Genomic DNA, 17,679 nt, shown 5'->3' on the forward strand with positions numbered 1-17,679 from the left:
GCCTATGGAATAATTACAAATATTCCACCGACCGCAAAAGCAAATAAATCAAGAACGGAAATAGTCATAATGTTTTAAAGACCAGTTTCCTTGCGGGGGTTTTTCTTTTCCCTGGGTTTTTGGTCGGGTTTCGGTGTCCAGACCGATGCGATGCGTTGATGCGTATTCAAAGTGCCCCCACAACATCTTGGGGATTTTTACACTTGAAGCCTTCCAGTGATTCACACAATTGACCCACTCCAGTCCACGTGAGCAAGAAATGCAAAAATCAAACCACACAAAAATAATTAATGATTATGAGCCAAAACCGGTTCAATGCGTTTCATCGTGCTGCTAGAAAACACCGAAACTTGGTTCTGCTCGAAAAATGAATCATGTAAATGAAGTAAAAGATAATATGAGAACGAGAGTCTGTCTATGTGTCTGTCTTGGAGAGTTTTAATTATTTTCCAAAGCATTTCCGTCTGTAAATTTGTATTTTTAATCGTAAAATGTGTAAATTGCTGTGGTAATTTTATGTATTGCTTTCAGTGCGGTCCAGTTCTGATCGTCTTAGGAGCAGCAGTACCACCTGAACACCTGGTATGGTGACACTCCCTCGTAACGCTGGATCGTATTGCGTATATAGTATATACGACTTTCAGTTCCATTCGCATCGGATCATTTCAGTCCGCGTTCTTTCGTTTAGCACATATTTGGCTTAAAATATCATAAACGTTGAACTGGATCCGGGGCTTCGGTTCGTATGAAACGATTGCGGATATGAAAAATGGTTATTGTAAGGCAAAACAGTCATTGTTCTATTTTTTTTGAGGGCATTCCCCAAGATCCGAACGAGTTTTTGCTTTTGGTGGCTTTCGATTCCGATGGCAGATCCAATCAAAGTTTTTTCGTGTAACTGACGTTTATAACTGGAAAGTTTGCTATCTGTTATTTTCGATCTAATTATACTATATGATTTCTATCGCTTCTTTGCTTCCTTCCCCCTTGTAGGAACTCTCTCCTTATCATTGTTCTGGGAAAGACAGTCGCCTAGCGTATCTTGTTGTTTGTACTTCCACTTGTATTTAAACAGACATCGATTGTAGAAATTTAATTGAAAAGACTCTTGAAAGAAAGTATGTGCTCGTAACAGTGGAATACTACCGCCCTATACTTATAAATAAAAGCGATTTTCGACTTGTTTACGGCCTAATCGTGCCCTTTGTGGCCATATTTTAGGGTTCATTAGGTACAATTGGTATTGGGATTGGAATTTATAATTATCCAGCGGTTGATTGCTACAAATTTGAATAATTTTTGCCAAGGCATGATTCCCAATGCGTGATATACTCGTATGTACTCGTATATAGGTGCGCGTCATAAGAAGGGGAATTCTTCTCGCGGCAAAAAGTTCCATCTGTCATAAGTTCATACTTAACCGGTAAAAGCCAAAAAAACAAAACAGAGATCTTAACAACACCAAGGTGAATAACAGATAAGGTAAGGCTTCGACAACGAGTGCTCTAAACGATAAAATATCAGCTGCATCCTCACGCATATCGGTCTCATAATTGGTTATCAATGAAGATTGATCAGATAACAATAAAGAAGTAGGTGGGATATTTATTATTACTTAGTACTCGAAAATCATTGCAGATTTAAGGTAGAAGTTCTATGGGTACTACTCGTATTTATGACGATCCCAAGGAATATGAAGGTCTGATTTTGTGTGCATTTGCACTCCTCACCCCACCCGAATTGCACCCTGATGCCAACACCTGCTAAGCCTCTCCAAGAGATAGGAATAGAAAGAGGGAAAGATGGAGAGTGGGAGAGTAAGAACACGTCTATGACTGGTACGCACGCTGACGTTAACGCCGCGACTCGGACAGCCAGACGCTGCCGCCGCCGCTGCTGCTGCTGCTGAGGCCTCGAAACCGCTCCGCAGCCGTACGCTTTATAACGCTAGGACTTAAAGCGACCAGCGTTCATTTGCCAACGTTAACGTTTTGTGATCGGGCTCAAAACGCTCGCGAAAAAACTCGCACAAGACGCGCGAAAAGTTTGAGCGGAACGAAAAAGTTTAAGGCCGCCTAAAACGCCCAAAGTTTTCGTTCAATAAAAAAAAAAAAACCTAGTTTCGTGTCAAAGGATATAAGAAAAATGTTTAAAATTTTGTTGCCTGCAGTTGTGTTAATTGCCTCGTAAGTGTGCAATAAAATGGTGGAAAACTATGAAAAAAATCAAAGAAAAACGAAAAGAAAACAAGCGATAAAAGTCGCAAAGGAAACACTTGAAAAATTAGGCAAAGACTAGCGACAAAAGCAACTCAAGAAACGCGCAACATTTTAAGAAACAATAAAAACAGTAGTTAAATTTTAAAGACTTCATAACCAAAATCGTTCTAAAAATACTTTGACATTAATTTAAATAAATACGAAACAACCCAACGACACAAAGCGCACGTAAAACCAGAGAAAACTAACGACAAAAACAGCTATAGAAACGCGTGAAATAACAGACATGAAATAAGAAACAAGCGACAAAAACAGCTACCAGACAAAAGCAGCATTTGGAGTGCCTTGAGCTGCCAAAACTCCCCAAAAACTTGGCCCAAAGAAAGCCCCGAAATTGGATTAATTTGGGGAAGACCTTGGCCAGATCGATCGATCAGTAATTGTTGTAGATATCACTAGATCATACGTATAAATTCAAACAAACTCCAAAAAGTTCACAAAAATTGTCGTAATATTTGCCAACGTTTTGAATGTCATTTGATTAGCGGGAGATTCGCGAGGGGCAGAAGATAATCAAACAATATAATATTGATTAACACTTTGGCATATGGTTTTTTTTTCTGCAGATGTCTGGGGAGTCCAGTGAGCAACAATCGACGCTTCCCCAATGACTTTCTCTGGGGCGTTGGCTCCTCCTCGTATCAGATCGAAGGAGGATGGAATGCGGACGACAAGGGTGAATCCATCTGGGACTTTCTCACCCACACACATCCCGAGAAGATAGTCGATGGTTCGAATGCCGATATCACTGCGGATAGCTATCATCAGGTAAGCAGACAGCAGACCCAATCCCCAATCGAGTGGAATCACCATTTGAGTGGAAGTTATGCAAAGAGTTCAAGATCTTTTGAGTAAACAAGCAGCCAGGCAGACAGACGGTGCAAACCGCTGAGGTAATCGCGTGGAAAATATATGACCACATTGCAGTCGATGCACTTTGATGTCGGTTCCGATGTTAGGTTTTATGGATAATTACTTGCGAGTTTCTCAATCTCCCCGGGAATCTATGAACAGAAAGATTTAGAAGAGAGTCTTCTCTTATTTAAGGGTACGGCATAGTCCTAACCTTGAAGTGTATTAGGTCAAAGGATCTCTTTAGAGACAAGTCCTAAAATGACTTCATTAAAAGATCAGTAATCAGAGATCTATGATAGCTTTATTTCAAACAGAAATATGATCACTAACAGATCCAGAAGCTTAAAACTTGATTACTTCTTTGGATTGGATTACGAACACATCAATCTATTAGATATTTATCTCTTCCATAGATCCTTCTCTGACTGAAGTTTAAGAACGCTACCAGAGGTCTTCTTCGATCTCTAGCCTCTGCCCCCAATAACTTTTAAAGCCAAGATCATTTGGCAATTATGTTTAATGGCATGACTTGAAGCAATTACAGTATAAATATTAAGCATATTAAGTAGCCATACAATATATTGATACGCGAATGCGAATACGATTAAGAGTACGAGCAGGGGTACTGGGGTAATGCGTACAAGTGTGGACATGCGATGCCACCACTGGCACGGCACTCATAGAAGCCTCCAATTACAAACTAATTTGCATAGTTCAGGCCACAAATCTTCAAGCAGAGACTTCTATAAATCATGAATGATCATGGTTGGTGCCAGCAGCACCACCTGTTTGATAACCACTTCTACGGGTAGTAGATGCCATGCCTCCACAGGTGACATGATCAACTTGTCTACCATCTGTCGCTTTCAGCGCCTAGGCTTTAACGCCATGATTAATCGCTCTTCATTTATTTATAATTTATTAATTAATTAATGATCTGACACTGCCAAAGGGCAGACTTTAAGGGCGTGCCGGTGACTAAATGCTAAACGGAACTCGGGTACTGCCGTAGATTCCATTCAGATTCAGATTAGTGGAATATCTTTTTATTTGTATTAGTATTTATTGTGGATACTTTGCATATAAATCTGGAATAACCTGCTGTGAGTAGATCTGTTCTTCGGTAGTATGACCTTTGAGAGCTGTTTGTTATCTATGCAAAAAAGGCTTCAATGGCTGCACAGCTGACCCATTTTCAAGATAAAGATTTTTATAATGTCGATTAAGATACGTCTCAAGATAAGGTTTTGTGTCTATAGAGTCAGATCTTTCTTTCTCCTATTTGTTGATATTTAAGATGTTAAAAAGTCCGTAGCCCCCTTTAAGCTTGAAGGAACGTTAAATGCTTATAAAATAGATCTTCTAGGTGCTTTCCTTTTATGGAAAACATTGTTCTCAATCGATGTTTAAGTTATCTTTTTCGAAGTTTAAGCTGGCAAATGTTTAGTTTATCTTCTAGTAGAAGAAGTGCTTATATATCGATATCTCATAGTTAAATTAATCTAAATCTACATCTAATTAAGTTGCTATCCTTCTGTAGTTGCTTCTCTTTTCTCTCCCTCCCCCAAGAACTTATTTAAAAGGAATTTGCATTGAAATATTTGCCATAATTTAGATATAATTTATCGATTAGCATGTGTTGGAGTATTTGTACGTATACTCGTACATTAATTGTGTCATAATTCGCCACCTAATGCCAATCAATAGAGAGACTCGGAGACAGCCTCAACTACGAACTACAGGTGTTAGGCAGCCCCTGAATGTGGCAGCATGTGGCAGTGTCAGTGGCAGGTGGTTGTCCATCTAGTTATTCATACGAATACGAGTACGAGTACAAGTATTGTTGTCAGACGGCTTGATAAATGAATCAAATGTTGGAACAACCATACAACGCCAAACGCCCCTTCCTTGCCAACGATCGCATTACAGTCTAGAATTAGAAGTATCTGCCCCCGAATCGTTCTCAATGTCCAAAGTCATACGACAATTAGCCCGAAGCCATGTCCAAAGTCATAGCCCCCCGAGAACCGGAGGCCGCCTCAACGATGGAATGTCTCACTGCCTTCCAACTGGTTTCCAAATTTTTAACCATTTTTCGTTGCTCTCTTGTTTTGCAGTGGCGCCGCGATGTCCAAATGGCCAAAGAACTCCATGTGGGGACGTACCGTTTCTCGTTGTCATGGCCACGAATAATGCCTGGCGGATATATGAATCACGTGAGCACCGCCGGCATCAAGTACTACTCCAATTTGATAGATGAGCTCCTGCGGTACAACATCACTCCCATGGTGACGATCTATCACTGGGAGCTGCCGCAGCGGCTGCAGGAGCTGGGTGGATGGACCAATCCGGAGATCATTCCCCTGTTCAAGGACTACGCCCGACTGGTGATGGAGATGTATGGGGATCGAGTGAAGATGTGGACCACCATCAATGAGCCCTGGCACGTATGTGAGCACGGCTATGGTGCGGATTACATGGCACCATCGTTCAATTATCCGGGGATTCCCGCCTACCTGTGTGGTCACAATCTGCTCAAGGCCCACGCGGAGGTAGTGCACATGTACCGGGATCTCTTCCAGCAGCGGCAGAAGGGACGCATTGGCATCACCCTGGACACTTCGTGGCCAGAGCCAAAGAATGCCGATTCCGCCGAGGATCGCGAGGCCTCCGAGCGTGCCATGCAGTTCTATGTGGGTTGGTTCGGTCACCCCATCTTCTCGAAGCATGGAAACTATCCGAAAGTGATGATCGAACGCATCCGCAATCTCAGCAAAGAGCAGGGCTTCGGTGTCCGCTCCCGCCTGCCAGAGTTCACGCAAGAGGAAATCCGCCGCATCCGCGGTACAGCCGACTTCTTCGGCATTAACTCCTACACGAGTAATCTCGTCACGAGTAATGGTCACAATAACACAGGAAAGTTCCCAGTGCCTTCGTTCAATCATGACATGGGCGTGGTGGAGAGTCAGGAGGGTGTCGATTGGCCCGGTTCGGGTTCTGTTTGGCTAAAGGTAAGTTTTAGTTCATTACTAAAGGCATTCCTTACCTAATCTATGTACATATGTAGATATATATGTTCATGTGTTCGTTTAGGCCTCTAATCAGATAGAAGGATTTCTACCTAAATTGGAACTTTCATTCGAATTGAAGACTTTTAAAACCCAGAATAATTGCCCGTATCTTTCACATTTTCAAAGATAAAGCTCTTCACATTTCATAGATCAATTTATTTATAGTAATTCATTCCAAATTACAATTTGTACAATATTATAAATTAAATTCTAACTTTACTTACGACTGGATACTTATGAAGATACACTACAATTAGAAGATTAATTTATCATACTTATTTCCACCTAAACTCCAAGTTTCATTAGGATAATATACTTCTTAGAACCGTAAAACCCAAGCCTTAGTAAGTATCTATCAGTCGTTAAACTTCTCTAAACTTAGAAAAGTAATTTTTTGTGGATTAGTTGAGCAAATTGATTGTTCTCTCTGGAGATGAGAACCCCCTTGTGGCAGCTGGGTCTGGGGATGAGGTAATTAACTGGGGGAGAAGTGAGGTTTGCGGCTTGAGGCTAGAGGGTGACTTATCCCATTTGCAGTTTGAATTATGGTCTAAGGAATCAAATGGGGGGTTGGCTCTGACACAGGTGGTTCAACGAACTCTACTAACATGTGGCTTCCATTTCTATTTATCTTTCTAGGCGTATCCCAAGGGCATGTACAACCTGCTCAAGTGGATTCACCGCGAGTACAATGCACCCGAAATAATTGTCACTGAGAATGGCGTGAGCGATCGTGGGGGCTTGGATGATTATGCCCGTGTAGACTACTACAATTCGTATCTAGATGCCATTCTAAATGCCATCGAGGATGGTGTTAATATTAGTGGCTACATTGCCTGGAGCCTGATGGACAGCTACGAGTGGAAGGCTGGCTTCACGGAGAAGTTCGGGCTCTATCATGTAGATTTTACATCACCGAAGCGCACGCGTACGCCCAAGATTTCAGCGCGAGTATTTGCCCAGATCTGCAAGACGAATGAGATCGACTGGAGCTTCCGGCCGACGCTCGATGATCAGCAATTGGTGGCCTTGGCGCAGTTACCCGCTGAAGAAATAGATACTCGATCGAGTGGAGCCTCTAATATTGTAGGCTGGAGTCTGCTTTCCATCGTTCTGTTGACTTTTCTCAGATGAGAGAAGTAGAGAGAGAAAAAGAGGGTGTAGAGTGTAGTGGAGGCTTGCCATGTATTTTTTTTGCTACTCGTAGCCCCTAAGTCTTTTCTAAACGTTTTTTTTTTTGTTGCTACTCGTAGTCCCTAAGTTTTGTCTAAAAGTCTAATATAATCTACTTATATGTATAAAAACTCTAATTTGTACTTAAACTTAAAGACTCAAAACCTGAATAAAACCTTTTGTGATATTAAAAAAGAGAACCTTGTTGAGGGTTTTTGTATTGATGGAAGAACTAAACTTCCATTCACTTCCAAAGTCATTCAAATGTTAAGCAGATCAACAGATCTCTATAGATCGTTGTGACATTTACATCTAGTAGGAACCCAAACCGAGCCAAGCCAAACCGAACCAATTCCTTGAGCTGTCTGTGATGTTGATATTTCCGCAAGTAAATCCACACAATGGAACCAATGATCCGAGATTCAATGATCTTTTTAGAGCACAATGAGCCCCGATGCCTGAGAGATCTCCCTCTGTTTATTATATCACCATTATCATGGGATGTGGTAGAGGTTCATTTAGAGGCAGCAGTAGCAGCTGGTGGATAATTGTAGGGGTCTAGTCTAGTGGTTCCAGCATGAATCTGAATATTAAAATCCCTAGTAATCACCCTGATTATCTCATTTGCTTATGCATATAACATGATCACAGAATAGCAATAGTAATAGTATCTTTCTCACAATATCCGCTTCTCGAACCTCTAAACAGAAACGGAATTGAAAGTTGGCTTAACTTATGTCTAGAATATACAAGTATATATATCGTGTTCAGAACCAGTTACCTTTCATTTTGGGTAATGCTTTTTTCCTTAATTATACTTATTTTTTATGCATTTACTTGGATTTATTGTTTCGGTTCAGCAGTGCCTTCCAGTCGTCACACGAAATGTCTTGAATAAATTAAACATTTGTGTAGTGCTTTTGTAGGAAACATTTCACGACCATGTCGGTTCAGGGGAGGAGGCTCATACACACTCCACTCCAGTCTAGTCTCCAGTCTATAGAGTTGCCTCTACACCTGTTTGAGTCACGAGCCCCAGTGCCAGGGCATTCATAATTTATCAGCCATCGTCTGGGGAGAGCTGAACACTGAAGCTTAGGGCTCGTATCTCTAGAAATTTAAAGTTCTTTAAACTTTCGAGAGACTCTCCAAAGTCATAAACCATTCTAACACCAAATAGCGTCATAAATTTGATTAACTATGATTGATGATTGCCTAATGAGTGAACAAAAGTCAATCAAATCTATGAGAATATAAAATAATAATAATAATAAACAGATCCGTTTCAGCATTGGAAACCCCTCTGACACTGCCACTGTCCACTGTTTTTAGTGCAATTCCCTTAAAAAAAACTCTACAAATAATGTTATAACTTTGCGAAAACAACAAACAAACAAACACAAGGGGGTGTTGACTTCTGGAGTTGAAAGTTCCGATGTTTTTTTCCTGAGGTTTCGGTTTATTTGCTGATGTAATTTCTACAGGGCATTGCATCAGCCAAAGTTTTGAGTTGAGTTTCCCCCAGCACGAACTTTGCGAAATTGCAATGCGGGAAATGATGAATGTGTTGTGTTTGTTCTTGGAAAAAGGTCAGAGCGTGATTCGAACAGAGAAATCCAGAATAAACATATAGACATCCATAGGTAGATTACAGATATCTTTCGCTCAGTTTTCATTTGGCTTCGATCTCCAAAAAAAGCTTGGAAATCCACCAAAGGGATTCGGCAATTGTGGCAAAGATGGAAAAGAGGGTAATGAAACTTCTGGCAATGAAACCTCTGGTAATGAAACCTCTGGTAATGAATCCTGTGGCAATTCAACTTTGGTTAAGTTTACCTTTGGCAATAGCGGCAATGGAAGCGGAAGAGGAAATGGTAGAGGCAGAGGCAGCGCAAATGGTGGAACAGGAAGCGCTGGGAGAGGAGGAAGTTCTGGCAGAGGAGGAAGCGCTGGCAGCGGAAGGAGCGGCCAGCCAGGATCATTCGAATCATGATAATGAACGTGATGGTGCTTATGGATGTCATGTTGGCCCATAGGAGTAGTAGAAGTTGATGGTCTCGTGGTTGGTCGTAACGTTGTCGAATCTGTGGGGCGCCCAGATGTTGTCGTCGGCGTTGTTTTTTCGGTTGTTGTTTTCGGAGTTGTCTCTATTGTTGTAGTCTGCACTGTAGTTGTTTTCGGAGTTGTCGGCTTGGGAGTTGTCTTTACTGTTGTAGTCTTCACTGTAGTTGTTTTCGGAGTTGTCGGCTTAAGAGTTGTCTTTACTGTTGTGGTCTTCACTGTAGTTGTTTTCGTAGTTGTCGGCTTGGGAGTTGTCTTTACTGTTGTGGTCTTCACTGTAGTTGTCTTCGGAGTTGTCGGCTTAGGAGTTGTCTTTACTGTTGTAGTCTTCACTGTAGTTGTTTTCGGAGTTGTCGGCTTGGGAGTTGTCTTTACTGTTGTAGTCTTCACTGTAGTTGTTTTCGGAGTTGTCGGCTTGGGAGTTGTCTTTACTGTTGTAGTCTTCACTGTAGTTGTTTTCGGAGTTGTCGGCTTAAGAGTTGTCTTTACTGTTGTGGTCTTCACTGTAGTTGTTTTCGTAGTTGTCGGCTTGGGAGTTGTCTTTACTGTTGTGGTCTTCACTGTAGTTGTTTTCGTAGTTGTCGGCTTGGGAGTTGTCTTTACTGTTGTGGTCTTCACTGTAGTTGTTTTCGTAGTTGTCGGCTTGGGAGTTGTCTTTACTGTTGTAGTCTTCACTGTAGTTGTTTTCGGAGTTGTCGGCTTGGGAGTTGTCTTTACTGTTGTAGTCTTCACTGTAGTTGATTTCGGAGTTGTTGGCTTAGGAGTTGTCTTTACTGTTGTGGTCTTCACTGTAGTTGTTTTCGTAGTTGTCGGCTTGGGAGTTGCCTTTACTGTTGTAGTCTTCACTGTAGTTGTTTTCGGAGTTGTCGGCTTGGGAGTTGTCTTTACTGTTGTGGTCTTCACTGTAGTTGTTTTTGGAGTTGTCGGCTTGGGAGTTGTCGGCTTAGGAGTTGTCTTTACTGTTGTAGTCTTCACTGTAGTTGATTTCGGAGTTGTTGGCTTAGGAGTTGTCTTTACTGTTGTGGTCTTCACTGTAGTTGTTTTTGGAGTTGTCGGCTTGGGAGTTGTCGGCTTAGGAGTTGTCTTTACTGTTGTAGTCTTCACTGTAGTTGTTTTCGGAGTTGTCGGCTTGGGAGTTGTCTTTACTGTTGTAGTCTTCACTGTAGTTGATTTCGGAGTTGTTGGCTTGGGAGTTGTCTTTACTGTTGTAGTCTTCACTGTAGTTGTTTTCGGAGTTGTCGGCTTGGGAGTTGTCTTTACTGTTGTGGTCTTCACTGTAGTTGTTTTCGGAGTTGTCGGCTTGGGAGTTGTCTTTACTGTTGTAGTCTTCACTGTAGTTGTTTTCGTAGTTGTCGGCTTGGGAGTTGTCTTCACTGTTGTGGTCTTCACTGTAGTTGTTTTTGGAGTTGTCGGCTTGGGAGTTGTCTTTACTGTTGTAGTCTTCACTGTAGTTGATTTCGGAGTTGTCGGCTTGGGAGTTGTCTTCACTGTTGTGGTCTTCACTGTAGTTGTTTTCGGAGTTGTTGGCTTGGGAGTTGTCTTTACTGTTGTAGTCTTCACTGTAGTTGTTTTCGTAGTTGTCGGCTTGGGAGTTGTCTTTACTGTTGTAGTCTTCACTGTAGTTGTTTTCGTAGTTGTCGGCTTGGGAGTTGTCTTTACTGTTGTAGTCTTCACTGTAGTTGTTTTCGGAGTTGTCGGCTTAAGAGTTGTCTTTACTGTTGTGGTCTTCACTGTAGTTGTTTTCGTAGTTGTCGGCTTGGGAGTTGTCTTCACTGTTGTGGTCTTCACTGTAGTTGTTTTCGGAGTTGTTGGCTTGGGAGTTGTCTTTACTGTTGTAGTCTTCACTGTAGTTGTTTTCGGAGTTGTCGGCTTGGGAGTTGTCTTTACTGTTGTAGTCTTCACTGTAGTTGTTTTCGGAGTTGTCGGCTTGGGAGTTGTCTTTACTGTTGTAGTCTTCACTGTAGTTGATTTCGGAGTTGTTGGCTTAGGAGTTGTTGGCTTAGGAGTTGTCTTTACTGTTGTAGTCTTCACAGTAGTTGTTTTCGGAGTTGTCGGCTTAGGAGTTGTCTTTAATGTTGTAGTCTTAACGGTGGTTGTTTTCGGAGTTGTCGGCTCTGGAGTCGTCTTTACTGTTGTAGTCTTAACGGTTGTTGTTTTCGGAGTTGTCGGCTCTGGAGTCGTCTTTACTGTTGTAGTCTTAACGGTTGTTGTTTTCGGAGTTGTCGGCTCTGGAGTCGTCTTTACTGTTGTAGTCTTAACGGTTGTGGTTTTCGGAGTTGTCGGTTCAGGAGTCGTCTTTACTGTCGTAGTCTTCACCGTAGTTGTTTTCGGAGTTGTAGGCTCTGGAGTCGTCTTTACTGTTGTAGTCTTAACGGTGGTTGTTTTCGGAGTTGTCGGCTCTGGAGTCGTCTTTACTGTTGTAGTCTTAACGGTTGTTGTTTTCGGAGTTGTCGGCTCTGGAGTCGTCTTTACTGTTGTAGTCTTAACGGTTGTTGTTTTCGGAGTTGTCGGTTCAGGAGTAGTCTTTACTGTCGTAGTCTTCACTGTAGTTGTTTTCGGAGTTGTAGGCTCAGGAGTCGTCTTTACTGTCGTAGTCTTCGCCGTAGTTGTTTTCGGAGTTGTCGGCTCTGGAGTCGTCTTTACTGTTGTAGTCTTAACGGTGGTTGTTTTCGGAGTTGTCGGCTCTGGAGTCGTCTTTACTGTTGTAGTCTTAACGGTTGTTGTTATCGGAGTTGTAGGCTCTGGAGTCGTCTTTACTGTTGTAGTCTTAACGGTTGTTGTTTTCGGAGTTGTCGGCTCTGGAGTCGTCTTTACTGTTGTAGTCTTAACGGTTGTTGTTTTCGGAGTTGTCGGTTCAGGAGTCGTCTTTACTGTCGTAGTCTTCACCGTAGTTGTTTTCGGAGTTGTAGGCTCTGGAGTCGTCTTTACTGTTGTAGTCTTAACGGTGGTTGTTTTCGGAGTTGTCGGCTCTGGAGTCGTCTTTACTGTTGTAGTCTTAACGGTTGTTGTTTTCGGAGTTGTAGGCTCAGGAGTCGTCTTTACTGTCGTAGTCTTCGCCGTAGTTGTTTTCGGCGTTGTAGGCTCTGGAGTCGTCTTTACTGTTGTAGTCTTAACGGTTGTTGTTTTCGGAGTTGTCGGTTCAGGAGTCGTCTTTACTGTCGTAGTCTTCACTGTAGTTGTTTTCGGAGTTGTAGGCACAGGAGTCGTCTTTACTGTCGTAGTCTTCGCCGTAGTTGTTTTCGGAGTCGTAGGCTCTGGAGTCGTCTTTACTGTTGTAGTCTTAACGGTGGTTGTTTTCGGAGTTGTCGGCTCTGCAGTCGTCTTTACTGTCGTAGTCTTCACCGTAGTTGTTTTCGGAGTTGTAGGCTCTGGAGTCGTCTTTACTGTTGTAGTCTTAACGGTTGTTGTTTTCGGAGTTGTCGGTTCAGGAGTCGTCTTTACTGTCGTAGTCTTAACGGTTGTTGTTTTCGGAGTTGTCGGTTCAGGAGTCGTCTTTACTGTCGTAGTCTTCACCGTAGTTGTTTTCGGAGTTGTAGGCTCTGGAGTCGTCTTTACTGTTGTAGTCTTAACGGTTGTCGTTTTCGGAGTTGTCGGTTCAGGAGTCGTCTTTACTGTCGTAGTCTTCACCGTAGTTGTTTTCGGAGTTGTAGGCTCTGGAGTCGTCTTTACTGTTGAAGTCTTAACGGTTGTTGTTTTCGGAGTTGTCGGTTCAGGAGTCGTCTTTACTGTCGTAGTCTTCACTGTAGTTGTTTTCGGAGTTGTAGGCTCTGGAGTCGTATTCACTGTTGAAGTCTCCACGGTCGTTGTTTTCGGAGTTGTCTGCTCTGGAGTCGTCTTCACTGTTGTAGTCTCCACGGTTGTTGTTTTCGGAGTTGTCGGCTCTGCAGTCGTCTTCACTGTGGTAGTCTTTGCTGTAGTTGTTGTCGGCGTTGTAGGCTCAGGAGTCGTCTTTACTGTCGTAGTCTCCACGGTCGTTGTTTTCGGAGTTGTAGGCTCAGGAGTCGTCTTTACTGTTGTAGTCTTAACGGTTGTCGTTTTCGGAGTTGTCGGTTCAGGAGTCGTCTTTACCGTTGTACTCTCCACGGTTGTTGTTTTCGGAGCTGTCGGTTCAGGAGTCGTCTGTACTGTCGTAGTCTTCACTGTAGTTGTTTTCGGAGTTGTCGGTTCAGATGTCGTCTTTACCGTTGTAGTCTTCACGGTTGTTGTTTTCGGAGTTGTCGGCTCTGGAGTCGTCTTCACTGTGGTAGTCTTTACTGTAGTTGTTTTCGGAGTTGTCGGCTCAGGAGTCGTCTTCACTGTGGTAGTCTTTGCTGTAGTTGTTTTCGGAGTTGTCGGCTCAGGAGTCGTCTTTACTGTTGTAGTCTCCACGGTTGTTGTTTTCGGCGTTGTCGGCTCTGGAGTCGTCTTGACCGTTGTAGTCTCCACGGTTGTTGTTTTCGGAGTTGTCGGCTCTGGAGTCGTCTTTACTGTCGTAGTCTTCACTGTAGTTGTTTTCGGAGTTGTAGGCTCAGGAGTCGTCTTTACTGTTGTAGTCTCTACGGTTGTTGTTTTCGGAGTTGTCGGCTCTGGAGTCATCTTCACTGTTGTAGTCTCCACGGTCGTTGTTTTCGGAGTTGTCGGCTCTGCAGTCGTCTTCACTGTGGTAGTCTTTACTGTAGTTGTTTTCGGAGTTGTCGGCTCAGGAGTCGTCTTCACTGTGGTAGTCTTTGCTGTAGTTGTTTTCGGAGTTGTAGGCTCAGGAGTCGTCTTTACTGTCGTAGTCTCCACGGTCGTTGTTTTCGGAGTTGTAGGCTCTGGAGTCGTCTTTACCGTTGTACTCTCCACGGTTGTTGTTTTCGGCGTTGTCGGTTCAGGAGTCGTCTTTACCGTTGTACTCTCCACGGTTGTTGTTTTCGGAGTTGTCGGTTCAGGAGTCGTCTGTACTGTTGTAGTCTTCACTGTAGTTGTTGTCGGAGTTGTCGGCTCTGGAGTCGTCTTTACTGTCGTAGTCTCCACGGTCGTTGTTTTCGGAGTTGTCGGCTCTGGAGTCGTCTTTACTGTTGTAGTCTTAACGGTGGTTGTTTTCGGAGTTGTCGGCTCTGGAGTCGTCTTCACTGTTGTAGTCTCCACGGTTGTTGTTTTCGGCGTTGTCGGTTCAGGAGTCGTCTTTACCGTTGTACTCTCCACGGTTGTTGTTTTCGGCGTTGTCGGTTCAGGAGTCGTCTTTACCGTTGTACTCTCCACGGTTGTTGTTTTCGGAGTTGTCGGTTCAGGAGTCGTCTGTACTGTTGTAGTCTTCACTGTAGTTGTTGTCGGAGTTGTCGGCTCTGGAGTCGTCTTCACTGTGGTAGTCTTCACTGTAGTTGTTGTCGGAGTTGTCGGCTCTGGAGTCGTCTTCACTGTGGTAGTCTTTACTGTAGTTGTTTTCGGAGTTGTCGGCTCAGGAGTCGTATTCACTGTTGAAGTCTCCACGGTCGTTGTTTTCGGAGTTGTCGGCTCTGGAGTCGTCTTCACTGTTGTAGTCTCCACGGTTGTTGTTTTCGGAGTTGTCGGCTCTGCAGTCGTCTTCACTGTGGTAGTCTTTGCTGTAGTTGTTGTCGGCGTTGTAGGCTCAGGAGTCGTCTTTACTGTCGTAGTCTCCACGGTCGTTGTTTTCGGAGTTGTCGGCTCTGGAGTCGTCTTCACTGTTGTAGTCTCCACGGTTGTTGTTTTCGGAGTTGTCGGCTCTGGAGTCGTCTTCACTGTTGTAGTCTCCACGGTCGTTGTTTTCGGAGTTGTAGGCTCTGGAGTCGTCTTTACTGTTGAAGTCTTAACGGTTGTTGTTTTCGGAGTTGTCGGCTCAGGACTCGTCTTTACTGTCGTAGTCTTCACTGTAGTTGTTTTCGGAGTTGTAGGCTCTGGAGTCGTATTCACTGTTGAAGTCTCCACGGTCGTTGTTTTCGGAGTTGTCGGCTCAGGAGTCGTATTCACTGTTGAAGTCTCCACGGTGGTTGTTTTCGGAGTTGTCGGCTCTGGAGTCGTCTTCACTGTTGTAGTCTCCACGGTTGTTGTTTTCGGCGTTGTCGGTTCAGGAGTCGTCTTTACCGTTGTACTCTCCACGGTTGTTGTTTTCGGCGTTGTCGGTTCAGGAGTCGTCTTTACCGTTGTACTCTCCACGGTTGTTGTTTTCGGCGTTGTCGGTTCAGGAGTCGTCTTTACCGTTGTACTCTCCACGGTTGTTGTTTTCGGAGTTGTCGGTTCAGGAGTCGTCTGTACTGTTGTAGTCTTCACTGTAGTTGTTGTCGGAGTTGTCGGCTCTGGAGTCGTCTTCACTGTGGTAGTCTTTACTGTAGTTGTTTTCGGAGTTGTCGGCTCAGGAGTCGTATTCACTGTTGAAGTCTCCACGGTCGTTGTTTTCGGAGTTGTCGGCTCTGGAGTCGTCTTCACTGTTGTAGTCTCCACGGTTGTTGTTTTCGGAGTTGTCGGCTCTGCAGTCGTCTTCACTGTCGTAGTCTTCACTGTAGTTGTTTTCGGAGTTGTCGGTTCAGATGTCGTCTTTACCGTTGTAGTCTCCACGGTTGTTGTTTTCGGAGTTGTCGGCTCTGGAGTCGTCTTCACTGTGGTAGTCTTTACTGTTGTTGTTTTCGGAGTTGTCGGCTCTGGAGTCGTCTTTACTGTTGTAGTCTTAACGGTTGTCGTTTTCGGAGTTGTCGGTTCAGGAGTCGTCTTTACTGTCGTAGTCTTCACTGTAGTTGTTTTCGGAGTTGTCGGCTCTGGAGTCGTCTTCACTGTGGTAGTCTTTACTGTAGTTGTTTTCGGTGTTGTCGGTTCAGGAGTTGTCTTTGCTGTTGTAGGAGCCAGTGGGCATCCCGGCAGGAAAGGATCGAAGGCACAATAGAATGGATATGTTATGCCAGCCGTGTCCGTCTCGTCAACGATTTGCCTAGCGCCACTTCCTTCCCGATCTGCATGGGCAGCATAGTGCAGGGCAAGAAAAAGCAAACTTCTCAGGATATTCTATATTTTCGAAAGGAAAGGAGGGGATGTATAGTGTCGTTGTGCGAGCGGATCCTGACTTACCATTGGGACGGTTTCAGAGAAACGATTGATTTCTTGAGCTCAAGCCGAGTGCTTATATAGGAAGTACCATGAGAGTTGGTATGTCATTTCTCTGATAAGCTCTGTCTATGGTTCAAGTTTAAGGTTCAACAAAGGTTGAATGGAGCCATACATGCCCTTAAGATTAGTTTTTAAGACGTCTGTGCAATTAAAATTCCATAAAGGAAAGGTATTTTCGTAAGTGAAGAAAGCTCAGCTTTCCCAGGGCATTGTTTTCTTATCAATAAGGCACGAAAACGTTTTTTCCAGCTATCGATTTTACGAGTATGTACTTTGGAAGCGCACTGATTTCCTGTAATACTCACTCATTCGCTCAGAATAAAGAAATTAATTAAAGAAGAGAATAATTAATCATTCAAAATCAAACAATCTTTCGGTCATCACAGGACTGCTAATGGCCACACTTTCTAAGTAAAACACAAGAAACAGTAGAAATTGAATTATCGAGGAGTTGCCTGGAGGACGAAGAGACACCGTACTACTGAGAGATCATTTGGGAGCACATTCTGAATGTTGTTGAAATTGTAATTTGAAGATCAGGAGAGATCAGAGATTATTCATTCATTCAGTAATTATATAATGATCAACTCCGCGGTGGCGGTCTTGGCTAAGGCTGACTTTCAATAACAAAATAATGTTGCCTACTTTTACTACGGAAAATAAATGGCGCCACTTATGGCGGCAATAAATAGAACCTGAAATATTCGATATCAGTCTTTTATTCAAGTATGTAATGGTATCGATCCCAGGTCATCTCTGAGGCGCGGAGTTCAAATGTCAACTCTTTTAGCTTTCTGTACTGATTTTACTGCCTGTGATTGGAAGAAAATCCCTAATTTCATAGTGTGTTTATCAAGGATCAAGGATTAAGGATATTTTTTCCATTATATGAGACTTGTTTGCTCTGCTATTTGTGGGCCGAGTTGGGTGTGCTGTGATCTCATTATCAGATACTCTCCCAGGATCGTGAGGCATCCAGACTAATGATCGGCAGCCAAAATCTCAATTACGGTAAAGGTACGAGTATATTCCATTAATAGTTAATAGATATACCATTACACTTTTCCCTCAAACTCGTAGATTAACAAATTTGTGGTTCAATATGCCTTGTCACGTTGTAGTTTCGTGGCAAACACGTGCTTGATGAGATCTTCAGCCTTTTT

General features: G+C 43.3%; 2 protein-coding genes across 2 annotated transcripts; one reads left to right on the forward strand and one right to left on the reverse strand.

Annotated features, from left to right (window-relative positions):
- The first annotated feature begins 1,964 nt into the window (after positions 1-1,964).
- Positions 1,965-7,357, forward strand: LOC4812375 (myrosinase 1). The gene is made up of 4 exons (XM_001352791.4): positions 1,965-2,186; positions 2,846-3,047; positions 5,252-6,145; positions 6,845-7,357. Exons 1-4 carry the CDS (start codon positions 2,146-2,148, stop codon positions 7,337-7,339), a joined length of 1,632 nt encoding a protein of 543 aa, XP_001352827.2. The 5' UTR covers positions 1,965-2,145; the 3' UTR covers positions 7,340-7,357.
- Muc30E (Mucin 30E) lies at positions 7,327-16,553 on the reverse strand. Its single transcript, XM_033381529.1, has 2 exons — positions 16,478-16,553; positions 7,327-16,414 (listed from the first exon to the last, which is right to left on the reverse strand). The coding sequence occupies exons 1-2, from the start codon at positions 16,478-16,480 to the stop codon at positions 9,044-9,046; spliced, it is 7,374 nt and encodes a 2,457-aa protein (XP_033237420.1). The 5' UTR covers positions 16,481-16,553; the 3' UTR covers positions 7,327-9,043.
- Positions 16,554-17,679: the final 1,126 nt, after the last annotated feature.

This window comes from Drosophila pseudoobscura, chromosome X (genome assembly GCF_009870125.1).
Source record: "Drosophila pseudoobscura strain MV-25-SWS-2005 chromosome X, UCI_Dpse_MV25, whole genome shotgun sequence".
Classification (NCBI taxonomy): Eukaryota; Metazoa; Arthropoda; class Insecta; order Diptera; family Drosophilidae; genus Drosophila; species Drosophila pseudoobscura.

What these genes read in the sequence shown, in the direction of transcription:
- LOC4812375 (XM_001352791.4), top strand. Translation starts at nt 2,146, where the DNA reads ATGTTTAAAATTTTGTTGCCTGCAGTTGTGTTAATTGCCTC. An exon ending in GCAGTTGTGTTAATTGCCTC is followed by an intron (nt 2,187 to 2,845) that starts GTAAGTGTGCAA and finishes TTTTTTCTGCAG; the next exon opens with ATGTCTGGGGAGTCCAGTGA. An exon ending in CTGCGGATAGCTATCATCAG is followed by an intron (nt 3,048 to 5,251) that starts GTAAGCAGACAG and finishes CTTGTTTTGCAG; the next exon opens with TGGCGCCGCGATGTCCAAAT.